We start from the raw sequence: 17,522 nt of genomic DNA on the forward strand, positions 1-17,522 counted from the left end.
CTCAACCAAGTCATACAAGTCAACAGTTCATGCACCTAGCCAATTTTTTTTTTTTTTCCTCCCGAGCAACTGTTAGATTCATCCAAACCAACCTAGATTACATCTGCCATCAGTTTCTTTTTCTTATTTCTAAAAGCAAAAGAGAGAATTTTATTTTTTTTTTCTATTTTTTTAAAATATAAATATATTTGAAATAGTTAATTATTTTAAAATATATAAATTTGAATCAACAATGATGATGGCGACAACAGCAGCAACAATGGTGATTGTATTGGCAATGGTGATTGTATTGGCAATGGTGTCCGTGAACGCAGCGACTACAGCATCGACAGTGATGATAAAATAAAATATGTTTCTTTTCAAAACCATATTCCTTTGCAATGAACAGTGTTTTTAATAAACTTCATTCCCCAAAACCAAACTTCAGTTTCCAAAAACAAAAAATAAGACCTACTCTACAACAATATTTTTTATCTCAATTATAGCATTTTAAGTATAAAAACTGAAAACAAAGCAATGAGGTTCAAGCAATTGGTTAACATGCTGTAAAGGGTCTTATTTCAAAACACCGAATATTCAATCATCAAGAGGTTAAGAGTGAACTAGCTTTGGCTAGTGAACCTGGTAAACAATTCCGTCTAAGAGCAAGTCTATACAACAATCATCCGCCATCATACAGGATGCAGTGGGGTAACATTCTGAAGCATCCACAATGAGTCAAGATTTGCAATACCAGTTATATTTTCCACCATCTCTTCTTTTCCATTGTCTTCACTAGTTCATTTGCCATATCAGCGAAATTTTCCGCCCCACTTTGCAACTCCGCAGTTCGTTGGCTCAATCTCTGTAAGAAACATGGGCGGTAGTTAAAATGGGGCCTATACTATCATCATTTATAGAGTACTAGCAACAGAGGCAAAATGGAAAGGTCTCGAGAAACATCAGTTAAGCACATCATGAGGCAAATATTCTGAATTGATTGGCATTGGACATAAACCTAAGATTGGACCCCTTTTTGTGTGTGTGTTTGTGCCCATGCGCGCACGCACAGACTACATGGCACTTTCAAATATTATCTACTTCAAAATGGTAGATCATATCTCTGTTTCAGGATTGTAAATATCTGGATCAACCATATTTTCATATAAAAAGGCAAATTCTGTAAAGATTCTTTAGATTTCTGTGCAACCTTATGCCTATCTGGTATCTATATGAAGTCAATATGTTTCAGACAAATAAGCAGGAAGTGTCGGATGAAAATCCTACCTCAAGCCTTTCCTGCCTCTGTGCAAGCTTATCTCTTGCATGAGCTGCTGCTGCAGAGGCATCCTGGATGGAAAAGAACATCAGCTGATGGAGTACAAATAAGAATTATAAAGAAATACATAAGCAGAAGAATTACCCCAGCAAATCGATACTGAGTCAGGATTTCTTGAGTTGTCCTCATTCTTGGCTTCATATCACTAGTTGACCCCTCAAATAATTTTTTTCTTTCCTCCGCCTCATCTAAATTTAATATAAAGCTTGAGTCAAGTGAACAAGATGAATGTTCAAGTGCTTGACATGGAAGAATGGATGTTAGCGCCCGTACCTATTTTATAATTCTTATTGACAACAGATGAAGTTGAAGTGGATGTTGTAGGTAATACATCATCAATCTCAATGTCATCTGCATAGACGAATTTTAAATAGATAGGTACACAAACAATATGAGAGAGAGAGAGAGAGAGAGAGAGAGAGAGAGAGAGAGAGAGAACCAATGCTCAGTTCAGCAACTTCTGGGTCACCAGTGGTAGTGGTTGGAGTATTGGAAAATGGAACCCTTGAAAATAACTCTTCCAATTGCTGACTAGAAATATATCTAGGAAAGCTATCAATAATATTGGGATTATTCTCTGTTCTAACCCCCTTAAGTCCTCTCATGATACCACCAAAAATCCCAGGAGCTGTACTCTGCAGCATTAGAGCTATGTCATGGACGAAACTCAGCAAAGTTGATTGATGACAGAACATTCACACTAAAAAGTTGTTTTTCTAAACCTGTTTCTTTTTCTGACTTGTAGAAAGATTAATAGCAGCGGCAGCGGCAGCTGCAAGAACTTTATCATGAAGGCATGGCAAAGATTCTGGAATCCTAGAATAAGCACATAAATACCATGAGTTCTGGATATAAACCTAGTCACGAAATTTACTTTATTGATTCAATATGCAATCAATAGATACCTGAAGTCATTTGCACCAGCCACATGCGAGAGGAAAGCAAGTTCACATCCATTAACCTGTAAGTTCCTCGAAAAGGAACAGAATTATGTGATTTGGTTTTTCATGAAAAAAGAACCTATGTTACAATTTGATTAATGCTATTTCACAAAATTTTAATATACTAAGTTGAAAGTTACAAGAAAAGATGAAAAAAAATGATAGCAGTAACAACTCATTCAGTACAAACTAGAAGTGATGTTATCAATCTAATGAATGTGGAAGTTAAAGGTAGTTTGTGGTTGTGTTAGTTAATATAGACTGAACTACAGAGAGCATAAGAATAAGTTTAGTAGCACCATTATAGGATGATGAAAGATGAGGAAACAAATTTGAGGTGGTTCAATCAATGTTAGGGTTGTCCACAAGCGCCAGAGATGGCCTTGATAAAAGGTAAGACTTGCATTTATGTAACACGTATCAAATGAGAGCAACATCTAAGGTTACCTGGATGAAACGGAGTTGAAGTTCAATATAGTGAAGGATATGACCCTGGGTACAGATGTAGTCCAATAAGAAGATTTCATTAGTCCAAAGTCCAAACCTCAAATGGATGGGATTAAGGCCTATTCCAAAGTCAGTTAATTTTCAACCAGCCAACCACCTTCTTGTCTAGCCCAATTTAAAAGAATTTTAAGTTAATGGGAATAAGATTATTAAGTACACTTTCTTTCTGCACCTGAGACCCAAGCCTTTCTGATATCAATCATTGATCTAGATGTCAGGTAATCAGTCAGTTCAACACATGTTGAATCAGGTTCAATTTACACATAAACATAAATAAAACTTGACCATTGGTCAACTGGATTAAGATCCATAGATTTGAAATAGCTCATTTCAAGGGATAAGCCAGTGGGGCAGAATATGCCACTTGCATTGCCTGAAAATAATTTTCTCTTAGTTTCTTTATAGCCAAGAGGCAAATTAATATGCTAATAAGTGACGACATAATGTTTTATGAACTTCACAAACATTCCAGTTCCATGAAGTGGAAAAGATTCTTTTATGTTCCAAGCAAGAAGTGACAAAAGCTCAGTCAAATAAACAGTAAGGAACATCTAAAGAAACATATAGCTCTAGAAACCAAGCAAGATATTCACCAAAGCAATCTGCCCATTATCAGAGGAGCTCATGGTTTTATCCATGTTTGTCTTGAAGCTCCATCTTAGAATTGACATTAACGACCCTTCAGCCACAGGTTCCAAACCTGGCAATGACCTGTTCATGGACAGAACAATCAACTTATTGCACAAGAAAAAAATACTTCAAACTGAAGGGTTTTTGGGCTCAACAAAATTCAGATCACCGCAATGCTGACATGATCCAAAAAGATAAAGCCGAAGAACCTATGGTTCAAGAAAGTGAATTTCCATGGCAAAAAAGGCAATTGGTTATTCTTATACTACACCCATATCCTATAATAGTGGATATTTTAAAGCTGTGTATATCTGATATGTAATGATTGTTGATACATGTCAGATATGATTAACATTAATGTCAGATGCACATTTTATGTATCCTACATTTTCAAATTAAGAAAAGGCTACAAATACCCTGCAAATATGCTGATAATACCTCCCAAATACCTTTGGAGATAAGGCTGAGGGCTCTTTCTTTCTTTCTTTTCAAATGTTGCCCTTTTAATGATGGAAATGATGGATGGTTTAAACATTTTGTGATGATTATGGACTACGTCATTGTGATGATTAATACTGCCTTATGGATTTTATAAAAACTCATGTTTTCTATGTCATTGTGATGATTAATACTGCCTTATGGATTTTATAAAAACTCATGTTGAAAATATAATTATCTTTTTGGTTTTCAAGATATGTCATATCATTTTGCAGAAAACCAAATGGGGGAAAAGAGGGTGAAATGGTCATTTACCTTATCTCTATATCTCCCGTCTGGTAAAGTAATATCAGTCGGCATGCCTTTTCATCTCTCATTGTAAAAGTTGTGGACCAACAACAACGTTTTACGAGGTTTACTTTATGAATAAATTTGCTATCCCCCTAAAATTGAGGAAAGAAAAAAACTCAGTAGTGGGATGAGAAATGTTAAAATTGTCGATGAAACTAGCATAAGAGGGGATGGTACCTGGATCACAGACTTCAAAGAATACAACCATAATGCACCCTCACAACATAGTAAAAGAAGTGGATCCACCAATTTCTCACAGCAGTCTGAAGTATCACTAGAGCAGTGCTGTTCAACTTCTTGTGTCTTGCTTCCATCGGGATTATTATTCTTCTCAGTTTCACTTTGGGAAGAGTTATCATCGGAAATATGTTGGGGGAATTTCTCACTAGCCACTTTTGGGATTGCATTACTTCCCTCTAAACATGAAATGTTAAAGAAACGATGTTACTTCAACACAAAATAAGGCTCAATAATTGCCTTCTATATTTGCTAAAAATTACTTGCCTATGACATACATGGAGATTGCAAGAGAATCCTTTGGATGCACTTGCCGTGTAATCATATCACCAGTTCTGCTATCAATGATTACAACATGTGCATCCTTGGTTAAGATGAGTAAAACCTCTGCAGGATCTATTGGCCTTTCCAGGCTTACTTGCTTTGGACTGTTTGCTGGGACACTGTATTGTGGAATGGAATGCACATGCATACAAACTACTGGAGAGTTTCCTCCAGCCATATAATTTTGTTGAAACATGACGGATAGTGAATGCATATCAAGCATTGCCACCTGAAATGAGGGCCAAGATAAAAAGACACAAGTTAATATCTTGAACTCTCACTGACAAACTTGATTCAAAGCAGCACCCCAACCCCAAACAAAAAGAAAAAAAAAAAAGACCAAAAAAGAGGATATAAATATACCTGACCATCTTCGAAACCTACAGCAAATCTGTCTCCAGAATTTGTAAATTGAAGGGTTCGAATATGTAAATTTAGGATAGAAAAGGCTGCAATACAATGAAAACCTTTTCCATGATGCACAATTTGAACTGCAAAACATGTTAATGGAAATAGTATTAGCTCAGATGGGAAGTAACGTTTTCAAAGAGAAATGGCTCCATTCTATTAAGTTAATGGAGCCCTTTTCCATCTTTTACTTGCAATGCCTGAACTGGAAAGTGATCAGATTTTATTTTCTTATTGGAACATAGCTCCATCCTACAACTAATGCAACATATGTAGTAGAACTTGAGGCTGATATCCAGTAAAGGTGCATTCTGTCGCATTACAAGATATTACCTTCATGTTTAGTTTCGTTGACAAAGTGAACAGTTGATCCATCAGTGCTCTCATGAAACTTATAAACACGAACCTATATAATCACATAAAACAAGGAAATGGTGATATAGCATAAACTGCTTTTAGCCATTGAAAAGGAAATGACTTACAATAAACAGATCTAACCAGACCACATTCATCGCCAACAGCTAAAGTCATACTTATAGAACAAAAGGCCAGTGCTGATACTGAAGCATTTTCACCATCTACTTTGACACCTGGGACCTGCAATTAGATGGCAGTAAAAGTAATTCCACTACTAAGTTTACTTAGATTTTAATTATAGAATATTATATAATAGTAACCTTGCTTTCTAAAACAAACATTAGTTCCAGGATTGGATATGTTGCATCCCACATTCTCACAGATCCATCTTCATAACCTGCTATAAATATTCTTTCAACTGCATAATTGTCAGATGACATCTCACTGGGGATCCCACCAGTCAAAGGCCACTTTGTACCCGCTGATAGGTTCGGTATTGCAAGTTTTTTAGCATAATCTTTCTACATAGACAGGAAGAACTGATGTTATCAAAGGAAGGTGAAAGAGTTTAAAAATAATAACAATAATATTGTGAGAAAGGCACACAAAGTGTCAAACAGAGCTCCATGATATCTGGAAATGAAGTACCTTCATCAAACCCTGAGAGGAATTTCTGTCCATAGTTAGCAGACAGAGCTTTGTAACAGTCATACGTGGATCAATAGTTGGTACCACATCAGGAAATTTCTCAGCTTGAACAGAAGGCTTTTCTTCAGATGTCAACATAGACAACAAAGCACCATCATAAACATGTAGTTGTCCAGGATTTGTCAATACAAAAAGTGCAGCAGTGGAACAGTTCTCTGGTGATCCCACGTTAGGTACTAAAATCATGTCTGCAAAAGATCCATTAAGATTGAGGTCCACACGAGATATGCACCTTAAAGTCTCCATTCCAGAGGACCATTCAAGACTGAGAATCTGCAATAGAAGATCATTGCCCTCACTAATAAATAATTAAATTAAAAAATTACACCATAATAGCATAAGTTGCTATCTAAATTATTGAGCTCCCTCAGCATAATTTTATGTACATAAAGCAAGCTTTTCTCACAATATAAATGAAAAATTTTTGGTCAAACAACCAGATTGTTGCTTTATATAAATGATTTTTCCCACTGATCAATAATTAAATAAATAATTATTCATCAATATGGCTAAAGAGGGTTTAATTGCCCTAAAAAATGTATGGGAAAGAGGGTGAGATTAAAGATCAAATGTCTCTCTCATGTCCATTCCCTTTGCAACTCCTGACTTTTAAGTATTTCCCTTGGTGTAAAAACAAGGTTGCACAAAGTCCCTGAATTGAAATTATTTGATCATCCTAGAAACTACATTCCAAGTTAGGGCTCCATGAGGTTTGTAATAGCTTTCACACAAGCAGTTCAAATTTCAAGATTTTATAAAATAGTACCTCCAAAAGATACTGTTGAACTACTAAAAGAATTGAGGCAAGGATATCCACTACCACCTATCATTCAATATTTCAATTCTATTATAGGGTGATTAACTAACTAGGCTCAAGGCATAGGCTACCAAAATAAGATTTCAACAAGACAGCTACTTATCACCCTGTTATTTATTTACAGATACAGTACTTCCCAAAAAGAAGAAGCAATTTTGGAGTGCAAGTATTGTTCTTCAATGCTCTGTGCAATTTTCAAGGACAATCAGAGACTAAATTTATGTCACCAGGCATTAATATGAACAACCAAGAACATACAACTCAAAAGGATGATGAAATAATTGGCTGCCATTCTTCATCTCTTTTAGTCATTATTTTTATCTTTTTACTGCATACATTTATTTGGCTCCTATTTGTAGAAAGATTGAAAGATAAGCTAATACACAGAAAGAAAGAGAACTCCCCTTAGGATGATACAAAATCCAACATCTCAAACCACCATACTAAATATGTCTCATTAAATTTTTGCCATTAATACGTTGCCAAAATAAAGAAATTACATGGAAACTTTCCAAGGAGTTGACAAGTGGAACCAAAGGGAAAACCATGTTTATGACTCAGACTTGATAGATATTATCCAACTCTTCCTGCAGATATGACAAAGTGGAAGGCATCATAGGGTGGTTCATTAATGAAAAATATTGGAAAGACATAACAAGTGGAACAGATTAATGTCTAGCAAGAAGCACCTCAGGCCAACTCTCTTGGAGGAAATCTACATATCAGATGCTGTTCATGTCAAGAGGGACATCCAATTGGTAGAGTGACCTTTGGGTGGACAATGCTATCCTTACATTAGTCTCTGCATATGTGCAGGATGGCTTCAATCAATGTGGTGATCCTAATGGATGCATGGTAGAAAGCCAATAACATCAATGTATGGAGTACTAAACTTAAGAAGATATTTAAAGCAGAAGGTAATTATTTTTTTTTTAATATTCTCAAAGAAACATTTCTCATGCATTTTATTTAATGTTTTTGGTTCAGCGGACTCTTACAAATACTACAGCTTTCCATATCATTTAAAATTTTAAACTTATTTACTTGGCTAACTAATGATAGATCCGGTCATTATCAAGTACTTACAAGCGCTCAACCCATATTATGCCTCTAACCCCATATTTGCATTTCAACTAATACATGGTGAGATTAGGGGTGGCAATTGGGTCGGGTCAGACCAATGCGAGTCAGATCAAAAAATCGTCAACCCAACCTAACTTGTTTATCATACATGTCCAAAATTCATATCTGAACCCGACCTATTTATTAAATAGATAATCCGATCCGATCCGCTTAACCCATTTATTAAACTGATTAAGTTAGGTTGAATGAATTTTTAACAAGTTAAAAAGGGTTAACCAGGTTAAACCGGTCGAGCTAAATGGGTTAGAAATAGGTTAAACAGGTTTTAAACAGATTAAATAGGTCTTAAATGGATTAAACAGATTAAATGGGTTAAATGGATTATCTGACTCAATCCGATCTGAATATTAAACAGGTTAAATGGATCAGATATCTGAAATCCAAAACTAATCTAAATATTAAACGGATTAAACAGATCCACCTGTCTATGACCCAAACCCGTTTAGCCTAAACCCAAACTTGTTTATGGCGAGTCGAACACAGGTTGGATTGATGGGTCAGGTCATATTTTGCTGGCCTTAGGAAAAATTATTTACGTGAAAGATGGACTCAGTAGTCAGTTAATTCATTCCATAAAACCACATTTAAATTTACAAGATCCAAGACTAGGAAAAATATATCTTTATTCATTCCCATTCTATTCTTGAAGATTTGGTAGGTTAATCATTTTATTGCACATGATGGACCAATCTTCCCTTACCTTTCTCATCTTTAATTAGTATCCAGTTCACCAATCTTCCACTTAGAGAAAGAATGGATCTCAGAGTAACCAAAATGATATCACCAATTTCCAACCACACTTGTTCTATATGATACCTTGAACTAGAAAATAATATGAGGCCTAGAGAATTCAGATGAAAGCATCAATTTACTTATTTATCCTATCTTAGAAAATTTTTTTGGTACAATATCCTACTTTTAGAGATTAATAATCAATAAGATTCTTTTTCAAGAAATAGAACTTATTTTTACTGAGTAAACTTGGTGACTGAACACAATTGATCGTTTCTCAAAACAGCACCACCTCTGTTGCACCAAACCACACTCTTTCCTCTTAACTTGGAACTTCAGCAATAAACTAAAGCTTAGCAGTTTGACGATTGGCTCCCTTGAGGGTATGCATTCCCTATTTTCTACAACGGCAACATATTTCTATTATAGTCCGCACAGTCACAGAATATGTAGTTTTATACACCAAGGTTTTACACAATACAAATTATATATTTAGGACATGAAAAGAACAAGCGAGTATGCTAAAAACATTTAGACGTGAAGAATGAGAGTTAAACAAACTTTTTGAATTGAAGACTTTTGTGATAAATAAAGTGCATGTGCTCAAAAAAATGTAGGAATGAGAAAATTTTTGAATGTGTGGCATGCATCAGGAAGGAGAAAACATCTTAAAATTCACATCAAGATACTTGAAGCTAAATGATATTAACTTGACCAAGTAGCCATCTGTTATTTTTATGAATATGACGAAATGAATAGAACTTCGTAATAGAAGGATCCCCAACATGACTACATAAGGCTATGAGGTTAAACCTTTCCCAATTCTCTCTTAAGATGATATTGTAAAAAGGAAACAAAGAAACACATCAGTGAAAATGTCGAAGTACACATATCAGTCCCAAAAGAATGAAAAAAAAATATATGGCCAGAATCCAATCCTAAGCAACTCATCACTTGATGGGATCCATCAAGTGATATTTCCTCCTCAACCAATCAAGTGTATTGCCCATTCTGAGTGCTATGCACAAGGTTCAGTGTGCCAATACCAGAGCCTAGGCCAATTAGCCAGTAGTACAATTCGGTACGCTCCGGTGCTGTTCTGCATCGGGCTTGACCCGACACAGCAAGGAGGGCGAAGAGAGAACAAGGAAAGAGGAAAACAGAGGAAGGGAAGAAGAGGAAGATGGAGAGAGGGCCTCCGGAGAGCAACCAAGCCAGGTTGGAGAGCTGAAGTTCTCCACCCTCCTCTCGATTGAAATAGGAGGCTTTGGCCTCTATTTCATTTTTCATTTTGGTTGCATTGGGTGAAGTCTGCAACACTGTTGCTGACTTTACTATTTCATTTTTTTCGATTTTCAATTGAGGTCAGCAACGATGTCGCAACTTTACTCAATAAAACCAAAATAAAAAAAATTAAAACAAAGGACCAAAGCCCCTGTTACAATCGGGAGGAGGGCAAAGCCCCTCTAGCTTTCCATCAAGCTCAACTGTGGTGCGACGGCCTTCAGCTACCTTCTCTGCCTCGCCCCCTCCTTCCCTCCACCCTCTCTCTCTTCCTTTCTTTCCTTCTCCCTCTCCCCCTCTAGTTTTTTGTTTCGATTGCCAGAACCATCTTGATCTACCGTTAACATGGGTCCGTATGCTCCAAACGGAGCGGTTCGGGATAGTTTTGCAAACACTGGCTACGCATACACTAAAAGGCAATGCATATAAGACCCACACCAGTAACTAAACAACAAGGATAAGGTTATTAGTTACACCTTCATGAGACATGTTACGTGTTGGAGTTGAGGCAGCAGTAGGGGTGTATACGGTCTGCTTTGGGGATTTTTTAAATCAAACCAATAAATTACGGTTTGTCAATTTTATAAACCAAATCAGACTATTTTGTCACTCAAACCAGACCAGACCAGACCTGTGAGTTATGGTTTGATCTGGTTTGATTAACGGTTTGACATATTGTAACACAAAAGATGAAAAATTTTGAAAAAGAAAAATATTCTTGTCAAATAAAGACTGAAATTATAAGGATGGCTTTCAGACCAATATATAACTCCAATTTTTGGAACCATTAAAGTGAAGATTATGCCTTTAGGTCTCATTGCTGTTATATAAGTATATTCACCAATTACGTGGCATTATTTGAAATTTGCAAATGCACAACCAAACAAAAATTTCTATAAATTCCAGAGTATTCCGATTATGCAATGCTCTAAAGTGCAGAGTGAATTTACTATTACTAAAAGAAAACATTAAAATTCTTGAGATCAAGAGACTAAAAGTTTGACTAGTTCTTTAATCCTCCAAAAGCTAGGCTCTATTCTAGGGTTTATGTATTAGTATATACATGTATACACACATATTATGGTTTAGGTTTGGTCTGGTCTAATATTTTTGCAAAATCAAACCAGATCATTAAACCATTTTATATGAAAATCATAAACCAAATCAGACCATTTTAGTTTTTAAACCAGACCATACTGATAAAAATGATTTGGTTTGGTTCGATTTAACGGTTTGAACCATTTAGTGAACACCCCTAGGCAGCAGCTGTACCATGTGTCAGTACAGCAGCATCCTGAGCCCCTATATGGCACTGGTACTGTACCAGATCAGTATGATTTGCCCTGTACTAGCTGGTACAGGGTATTGAAAACATTGTTACAAATAGTGGCTAGAGATTAAAAGAAAAAGGAGAATCAAATAGTGTGAACTGTGGACAAACAAACCGTTAAAACTTCTTCAGATCCCATTTCATCACCACCATATATAAAAAGTTGCCCTCCTTTATCAATATCTGCTTTACCATTTGCTGACCAGTGTAAGACAATGACGGGTAGCCTACGATCTCCAGATGCCAGCTGTAGCTTAACAACACTGTTAGATGATATCCCAGTTTGTTGCCCTTTTACAGAGGAATTTGAGGACATGTTCCACAATAATATATCTCCATTTATGTAACCCACAGCAAGGACAGAACCAGTATTAGATGCCCAGCATAGAGAACAAATTTCTTTCTCCTCTTCTTCATTGTCAGCCATATTGCCTGAAAGCTCATTGGCCACTCCAGTTGAAGAATCAGTGTGCACGTCATCCTTCAATTGAAGATCTGTGTAACCTCTTACAGTAACAACCTGGCCCTCAGATATATCCCACAGAATTAAAAGTCCATTCTCATAGGCAATCAGCACTCTGCAATAGAATGATAAGTTCATTGTGTTGAAAACTTCACGAAAACAAACACATACCAAAAGTACAAGAGAGAGGAGGTGCAGAGAGAGAACACGCACACACAGAGAGAGCTCATATCAGCATCTAAAGAAACTTACGGCTAAAACTTTTCTGCCATTCATTTCACCTCAAAGAGAAATAGAGAGAGTCTTCATCATCACCAACTTGAGTGGTCACGCTATTAATTTTGATGTTTCACAGATAAACTGGTAAAATTAAACAACAAACAACACACACATGGACACATGCACAGACTATGTATAGTCATTATTAACCAAATAATTGAACAAGAAAGGATACTAATTCCCTGTGTGTACCAAGTAATGCTTTTTTTTTTTTTTTTTTTTTTTTTGAAACAATACCATGTTTATTAAAACACAAAATAATCAAGGACTAAATTAGTTATGGCATACCAGAAAAGAGGTATAATGAGCATCTTATGATAGAAATATGCAAAATGCTTCATGCAACTGCAAGATGAGAGTTATCTTGACACGTGGATAACAAGGTTCAAAGGTAAATCATGAATTGTATGGTTTAAGGTTCAGTCCAAGCTTAAGAACTCATTTTCGTTTTTACATGCTAAGGCCTTAATATCCTTTGATTGATAAATTTTCAATCAATGAGTCCTAAGACCCATAGTTTTGGTAGCTACAACAAATTTTTCCTCCTGTGTAGGAGTGCATAGAACAATTATGACCAATTCTGTAATGAATTTCCCAAAGATACTGATGGACATCAAAAATGCCGAGCCATGTATGCATTAATTGTTATGGGTGCAATATTGTTGCAATTCTTGAATGTTAGAATGAAAATAATGTAGAAACATGATTAATGAAAATTTCCACACAAGGAACATCATCAAATGTCAATAATTCAATAGAGAAAAGGACACCTAAAATACCTAGTTCCAGACGTACAAGTTTGTGGTAGAATTCCAATGATTGGTTGAGGACTGAGAAAGGAAATGCCAGCTGCTTCTGCAACAAAAGAAGTAAACATAAATAGACATTCAGTAAACTTAAAGCATATGAAAGTTCATACCAAAAACATGAGATGCAATAAAATAATAAAAAAAAATTAGAGCTATCTACAAGCAAAGTTCCATAAATATCAAGATGAGTGAGTTCCAAGCAAACTTTCTTAAATATCAAGATAATGTCTATTGGTAATTGGAACATATTTTCTAGGACAACATGCGCAGTTTTTACATTATTTTATATATTACCATATATATCATGTAAAATTAAATTAACAAAGTCATTGATGTCCAAAAATATATTTTTTTATTTTTAAAGAATGTATATTTGTTTTAAGGAAGTGTGGTCATCAAACTTGTAGAAATGGGTTCAAGAAGGACGAAGAATAACCATTGGAAGTTCAAGTGGTGCGATTCAAAGTGAAGGAAGGTGCCGTAAGTAGATTGAAATAGCATTTGATCTGTGATTACCCTGATGTGATTGCACGTAATAAAATGTCCACAAGTGGTTTGATAGCTGACGTAGAAGCATTCTCATGACCTTAGTGAGGGTAAGGAAAAAAGCCTAGAAAACAAACAAAGATTGATCAAACAGCTGAGCTACCATTATATCACTCCAAGATCTGGAGGACCGAGAGTCTATGAGGCATTGGATCCAGATGACGTAGAGGCGGCCTTGATTTAGGCCACTAATACTATACAAGACTTGATCAGTAGTGGAGAAAGAGGTGGTGAAGCACATGGCACAATTTGGGCTCTCATGGTACGAGAGGGTTCTGGTTTCTGATCCACAAAGGGAGATCCATATTTCAAGAGAAGCCAATCGGTGAGAGAGATTATTGGTAAGAGTGAGAGTCGAATAGCAATTATGTTTAGGGCTCTTACTAACAAGAATGAAAAGTAGCCCAGAGATATACTGGGGGGCCCATCATTCATGACTAAGATCCATGTGCCTTCTTAGCAAAGGCTTTAAGCAGCAAAGGATTGATACCATGATCATCAAGTATAAGAATAGGTGCATATTGAGAGATACTGCTTCTTGGTTCCATTGCAGACACATGCTCACAAATATCGAGAATAACACCTACTACCATTCACCTATCAGCTCCATCCAAAAAGCTAATCCGCATGTTGATCCTTCTAAGTTGAGGGATATCCATAGAGAGTTGCTTGATAATAGCAAGGGAGAGTTAGAGAGATGGATAGCCTCCTATCAAAGCAAGTGGGACACATGGATTCACATTGATTTATGATGGTAGGACGAGACCTAGCGGTGAAGCATCATCACTCTTTAACATAGCATGACAAGAAAATATTCTTCCTCATATTGATGGATGTAGGCAAGATTCGTAGGATGAAGCAAGCAGTGAAGACAGTCCAGGCCATCATTATGTTTATATATAAACACACTATGTTGGCTTTGAAGAGAAAGCACATCGGCACAAGAAACCAAGGCCAACAGTCACCCACTCCACCATGCACTGCATTGCACTCAATAGCCTTATCAAGAATAAGGCAAACTCATGCCAAATGTTTGTGAGTGCAGAGTGGCAAAAGAATAGATATGCCCATAGCATCACAGAAGGAAGCCACGTGGAGTTAGTGACAAGCCAGTGGTTCTCAAATGGAGCCAAGAGAGTAATTAGGGCACTCACATCTCTATATTGAGTGCTTAGGTCTGCCAATAATGAGAGATACCCTCAGTTGGGCTTCTTGTATCATACATGATCAAGAACAAGCAGGCGGATCCAGAACATGTTCACGAGTATATTAAAATCATTAAGGAAAGATGGGATTATTAGATGGGTAAGGGGTTGTAACTAGCAAGAAATCCCAGCACAATTCTCAATGCTTGTTTATTCTTATAATACTATGAAGCAATCCTTGATTTGTTAATTAAATCAGTTGAATACTTGGCAGCTTACTACCTCAACCAAGGTTCCAATATGGTGTCCCCAACTATGAAGGAGGTCCCAACATCTACGTGCGACATAGACTTTCCATGAGGGACTAGATGTCAGTACATGCTTTGAAATATGTGTGTGTGTGTCAAGCTAAAAATTATGCATTCTCTATTTTTATTTATTATAGTTGCATCCATCAAGCAATCATAGGCTCCTCATAACCAATATGAAATAAAATAATATTAAAGTTTCAAGATCCCTAAAGCTTAAAATAGTCATAACAACCAAAAGTTAAAAAATAATAAATATTGAATCAGATACCTCACTAGTACGCTTCTGCATACCGAATGTCGATACTGTACCACATTTCTACGGACACAGTACTAGAGTGGTATGGTATCTAGTATTGAGATTATGAACCTTTTGCTAATTGAATTACATCTACCTTACCAGTAACAACATTTGCTGGAATATGATATGGCAACTTCAAAAGCTTTCCATCTTCATCATTGTATTTCAATACAGAGAATAACCCACTCTCATCACCAATATACCTACAAACAGCAATGAAAATATTTGTTGGTTATCTGATAAAAAATTCTCCAATGAGCTTGCTAGCACCTGACAAAAGATGTAATCAAATCATTTGCAGATCAGTATCTGTAGCGCACATTAAATAGGTCCCTTGGACTACAGCAAAAGCAGTCATGTTGGCTTCCCATTGTAAACAGTAAACTAGCTGTCTGAATTCCAGATTCCAAACCTGCCAAAGAGAATAAGCTCCATGATAGATGTGCATACATGGCAATAAGTGACCAGAAATTGTATCAGAAGATTTAATATTCATGTGAAAACAGGCTTGTAGATTGCTATGCAAATTAAGTGAGTCTGGTTTTACTGCAGTATTGTGAGATGCATGCAAAGATCACAGGAACATATGAGGAATAATAGCATCTCCAATTAGCATCACTACAACTGAGCAAATAATCCACAAGTGTTATATAACTTATATTCCCCTTGGAAGCCTAGCTGAAATTGGGGTGATGGAATAATTGAACCCAGGTGATTGATAAATTCTCTAAAAGGACATTTCCACTGGTTTCAACTGATAAAAAGGAGTATAAGTTCATGAAGATTATCATAGACCTATAGAAATCATAGAAGGAAAAAAAGAATAATGCAAGAAAAGAATTGATGAATCTACCTCAAGACAACATGGGATATACCCTGGAACTTACCTATAGAAAAATTACATTAAGATTAAAAACTTTGGAGAGTTAAAATTTGGCCATAGCATACAGATTTATCACATGCTAAGCATTTTTGTAGGACACAAAGCCTATTTGTCTGCAATTACCTGGTGCTGCATGAGTTCCCAGAAAAATAAAAGCTGTTTTTCTTTTTCCAACACATCTTTGAGTTGAGCAAAATTTTCTTGCAAACTAATCATCAAGCTATCTGGCTACTTTTTCCTCCGTCCAATCTTGGAATTGAGTGATTTTAGGTCCATATTTGGAGCTCAAATGTAGGGTCATCAAACAGCGCAGACCCTGCACAGAGTTTTTCTAAATTCCCTTTGGCTTGTTCAGGTGATGAAGCAATGTTCCTGTCATTATGATTTCCCTTAAAGCAATGCCCTCTAATGCTCTCTGGAGTGACACATGGCAACAGTCATATTCTAAAGCTTTTTGTCGGACCACTGTTATTTCCCTTTAAGCAATGCTCTCTAGAGTGGCACAAGGCAACAGTCATATTCTACAACTTTTGTTTTACATTTCATTTCCAATTGGCCCAACTTGATGACATTCTTTTGCACAAAGAACTCGATGTCTTTCATAATATTCTTTCAAAAAAAAAAAAAAGAGTCAAGTTATGATCACTCAACTCCAAAGGCATAGTGTAAACCACAAATGCCTTCAAATCCAAGAAGGCCTGCCATTTAGTACAGCTGACAAGGCAATGTTCTTTCCGGAAATACTCAAAAGCCTATCTATAAGTGGTCTATCTCATAATGGACGGAGAAATCTATAAATAGGTCCAAAGCAAATGAATCCTGCCAGATAGTGTAAGGTTAGAGAATGTTCAGCAATCTTTTATGGATATGTTATTTTTACTATGTTCCTGACCATGTACGCAAAGCTACTAGAAAAGATTATAGGCTAATATCTGATAATGTAGATGCACGATATAAAAGAAAGTGAAGGCATATTATGAAGATAAAATAATGCATTAGAAAGAAAAATTACCTGGATTTCATTCTCATTTGAGACACCAACAAGAAATTCGTGGTTATATAGAAACTGCAATAGACAATACACAAATTTACCAAAAGAATGAAAAAGTTCTCTTCAAGAAGTGAAGAAGGGACAACACATTGGATACCAAAAAGCCATGCAGAATAAGTAAATCCTTGTAAACCATATTGCATTCAGTAAACACCATAGCCCCAGAAGTATGGTTTACAGATGGATAACTCCATTTTATTACAAGTACGAAG

The 17,522-nt window shown here is 36.1% G+C and overlaps 1 protein-coding gene across 13 annotated transcripts in view; it reads right to left on the minus strand.

Moving 5' to 3' along the window:
* Positions 1–531: 531 nt before the first annotated feature.
* Positions 532–17,522, minus strand: part of LOC105044594 (lethal(2) giant larvae protein homolog SRO77) — a 28,502-nt gene continuing 11,511 nt past the window's right edge. For 11 of the 13 annotated variants that reach the window (XM_010922531.4, XM_073257252.1, XM_019850734.3 and 8 more), the window contains 21 exons: positions 17,272–17,325; positions 15,697–15,788; positions 15,476–15,579; positions 13,047–13,122; positions 11,641–12,103; positions 6,160–6,492; positions 5,832–6,032; positions 5,653–5,751; positions 5,488–5,560; positions 5,110–5,237; positions 4,690–4,975; positions 4,363–4,601; positions 4,150–4,277; positions 3,360–3,477; positions 2,224–2,279; positions 2,041–2,134; positions 1,758–1,953; positions 1,592–1,669; positions 1,403–1,506; positions 1,267–1,329; positions 532–844 (listed from right to left, as the gene is read on the minus strand). In XM_010922531.4, the coding sequence (XP_010920833.1) occupies positions 737–844; positions 1,267–1,329; positions 1,403–1,506; positions 1,592–1,669; positions 1,758–1,953; positions 2,041–2,134; positions 2,224–2,279; positions 3,360–3,477; positions 4,150–4,277; positions 4,363–4,601; positions 4,690–4,975; positions 5,110–5,237; positions 5,488–5,560; positions 5,653–5,751; positions 5,832–6,032; positions 6,160–6,492; positions 11,641–12,103; positions 13,047–13,122; positions 15,476–15,579; positions 15,697–15,788; positions 17,272–17,325 (3,093 nt within the window). In that variant the 3' untranslated portion in view covers positions 532–736. Of the gene's footprint in view, positions 845–1,266; positions 1,330–1,402; positions 1,507–1,591; positions 1,670–1,757; positions 1,954–2,040; positions 2,135–2,223; positions 2,280–3,359; positions 3,478–4,149; positions 4,278–4,362; positions 4,602–4,689; positions 4,976–5,109; positions 5,238–5,487; positions 5,561–5,652; positions 5,752–5,831; positions 6,033–6,159; positions 6,493–11,640; positions 12,104–13,046; positions 13,123–15,470; positions 15,580–15,696; positions 15,789–17,271; positions 17,326–17,522 lie in introns of those variants that run through there. The other 2 variants (XM_029264465.2, XR_012141344.1) reach the window with 2 other exon arrangements.

Source organism: Elaeis guineensis, chromosome 5, assembly GCF_000442705.2.
Source record: "Elaeis guineensis isolate ETL-2024a chromosome 5, EG11, whole genome shotgun sequence".
Classification (NCBI taxonomy): domain Eukaryota; kingdom Viridiplantae; phylum Streptophyta; class Magnoliopsida; order Arecales; family Arecaceae; genus Elaeis; species Elaeis guineensis.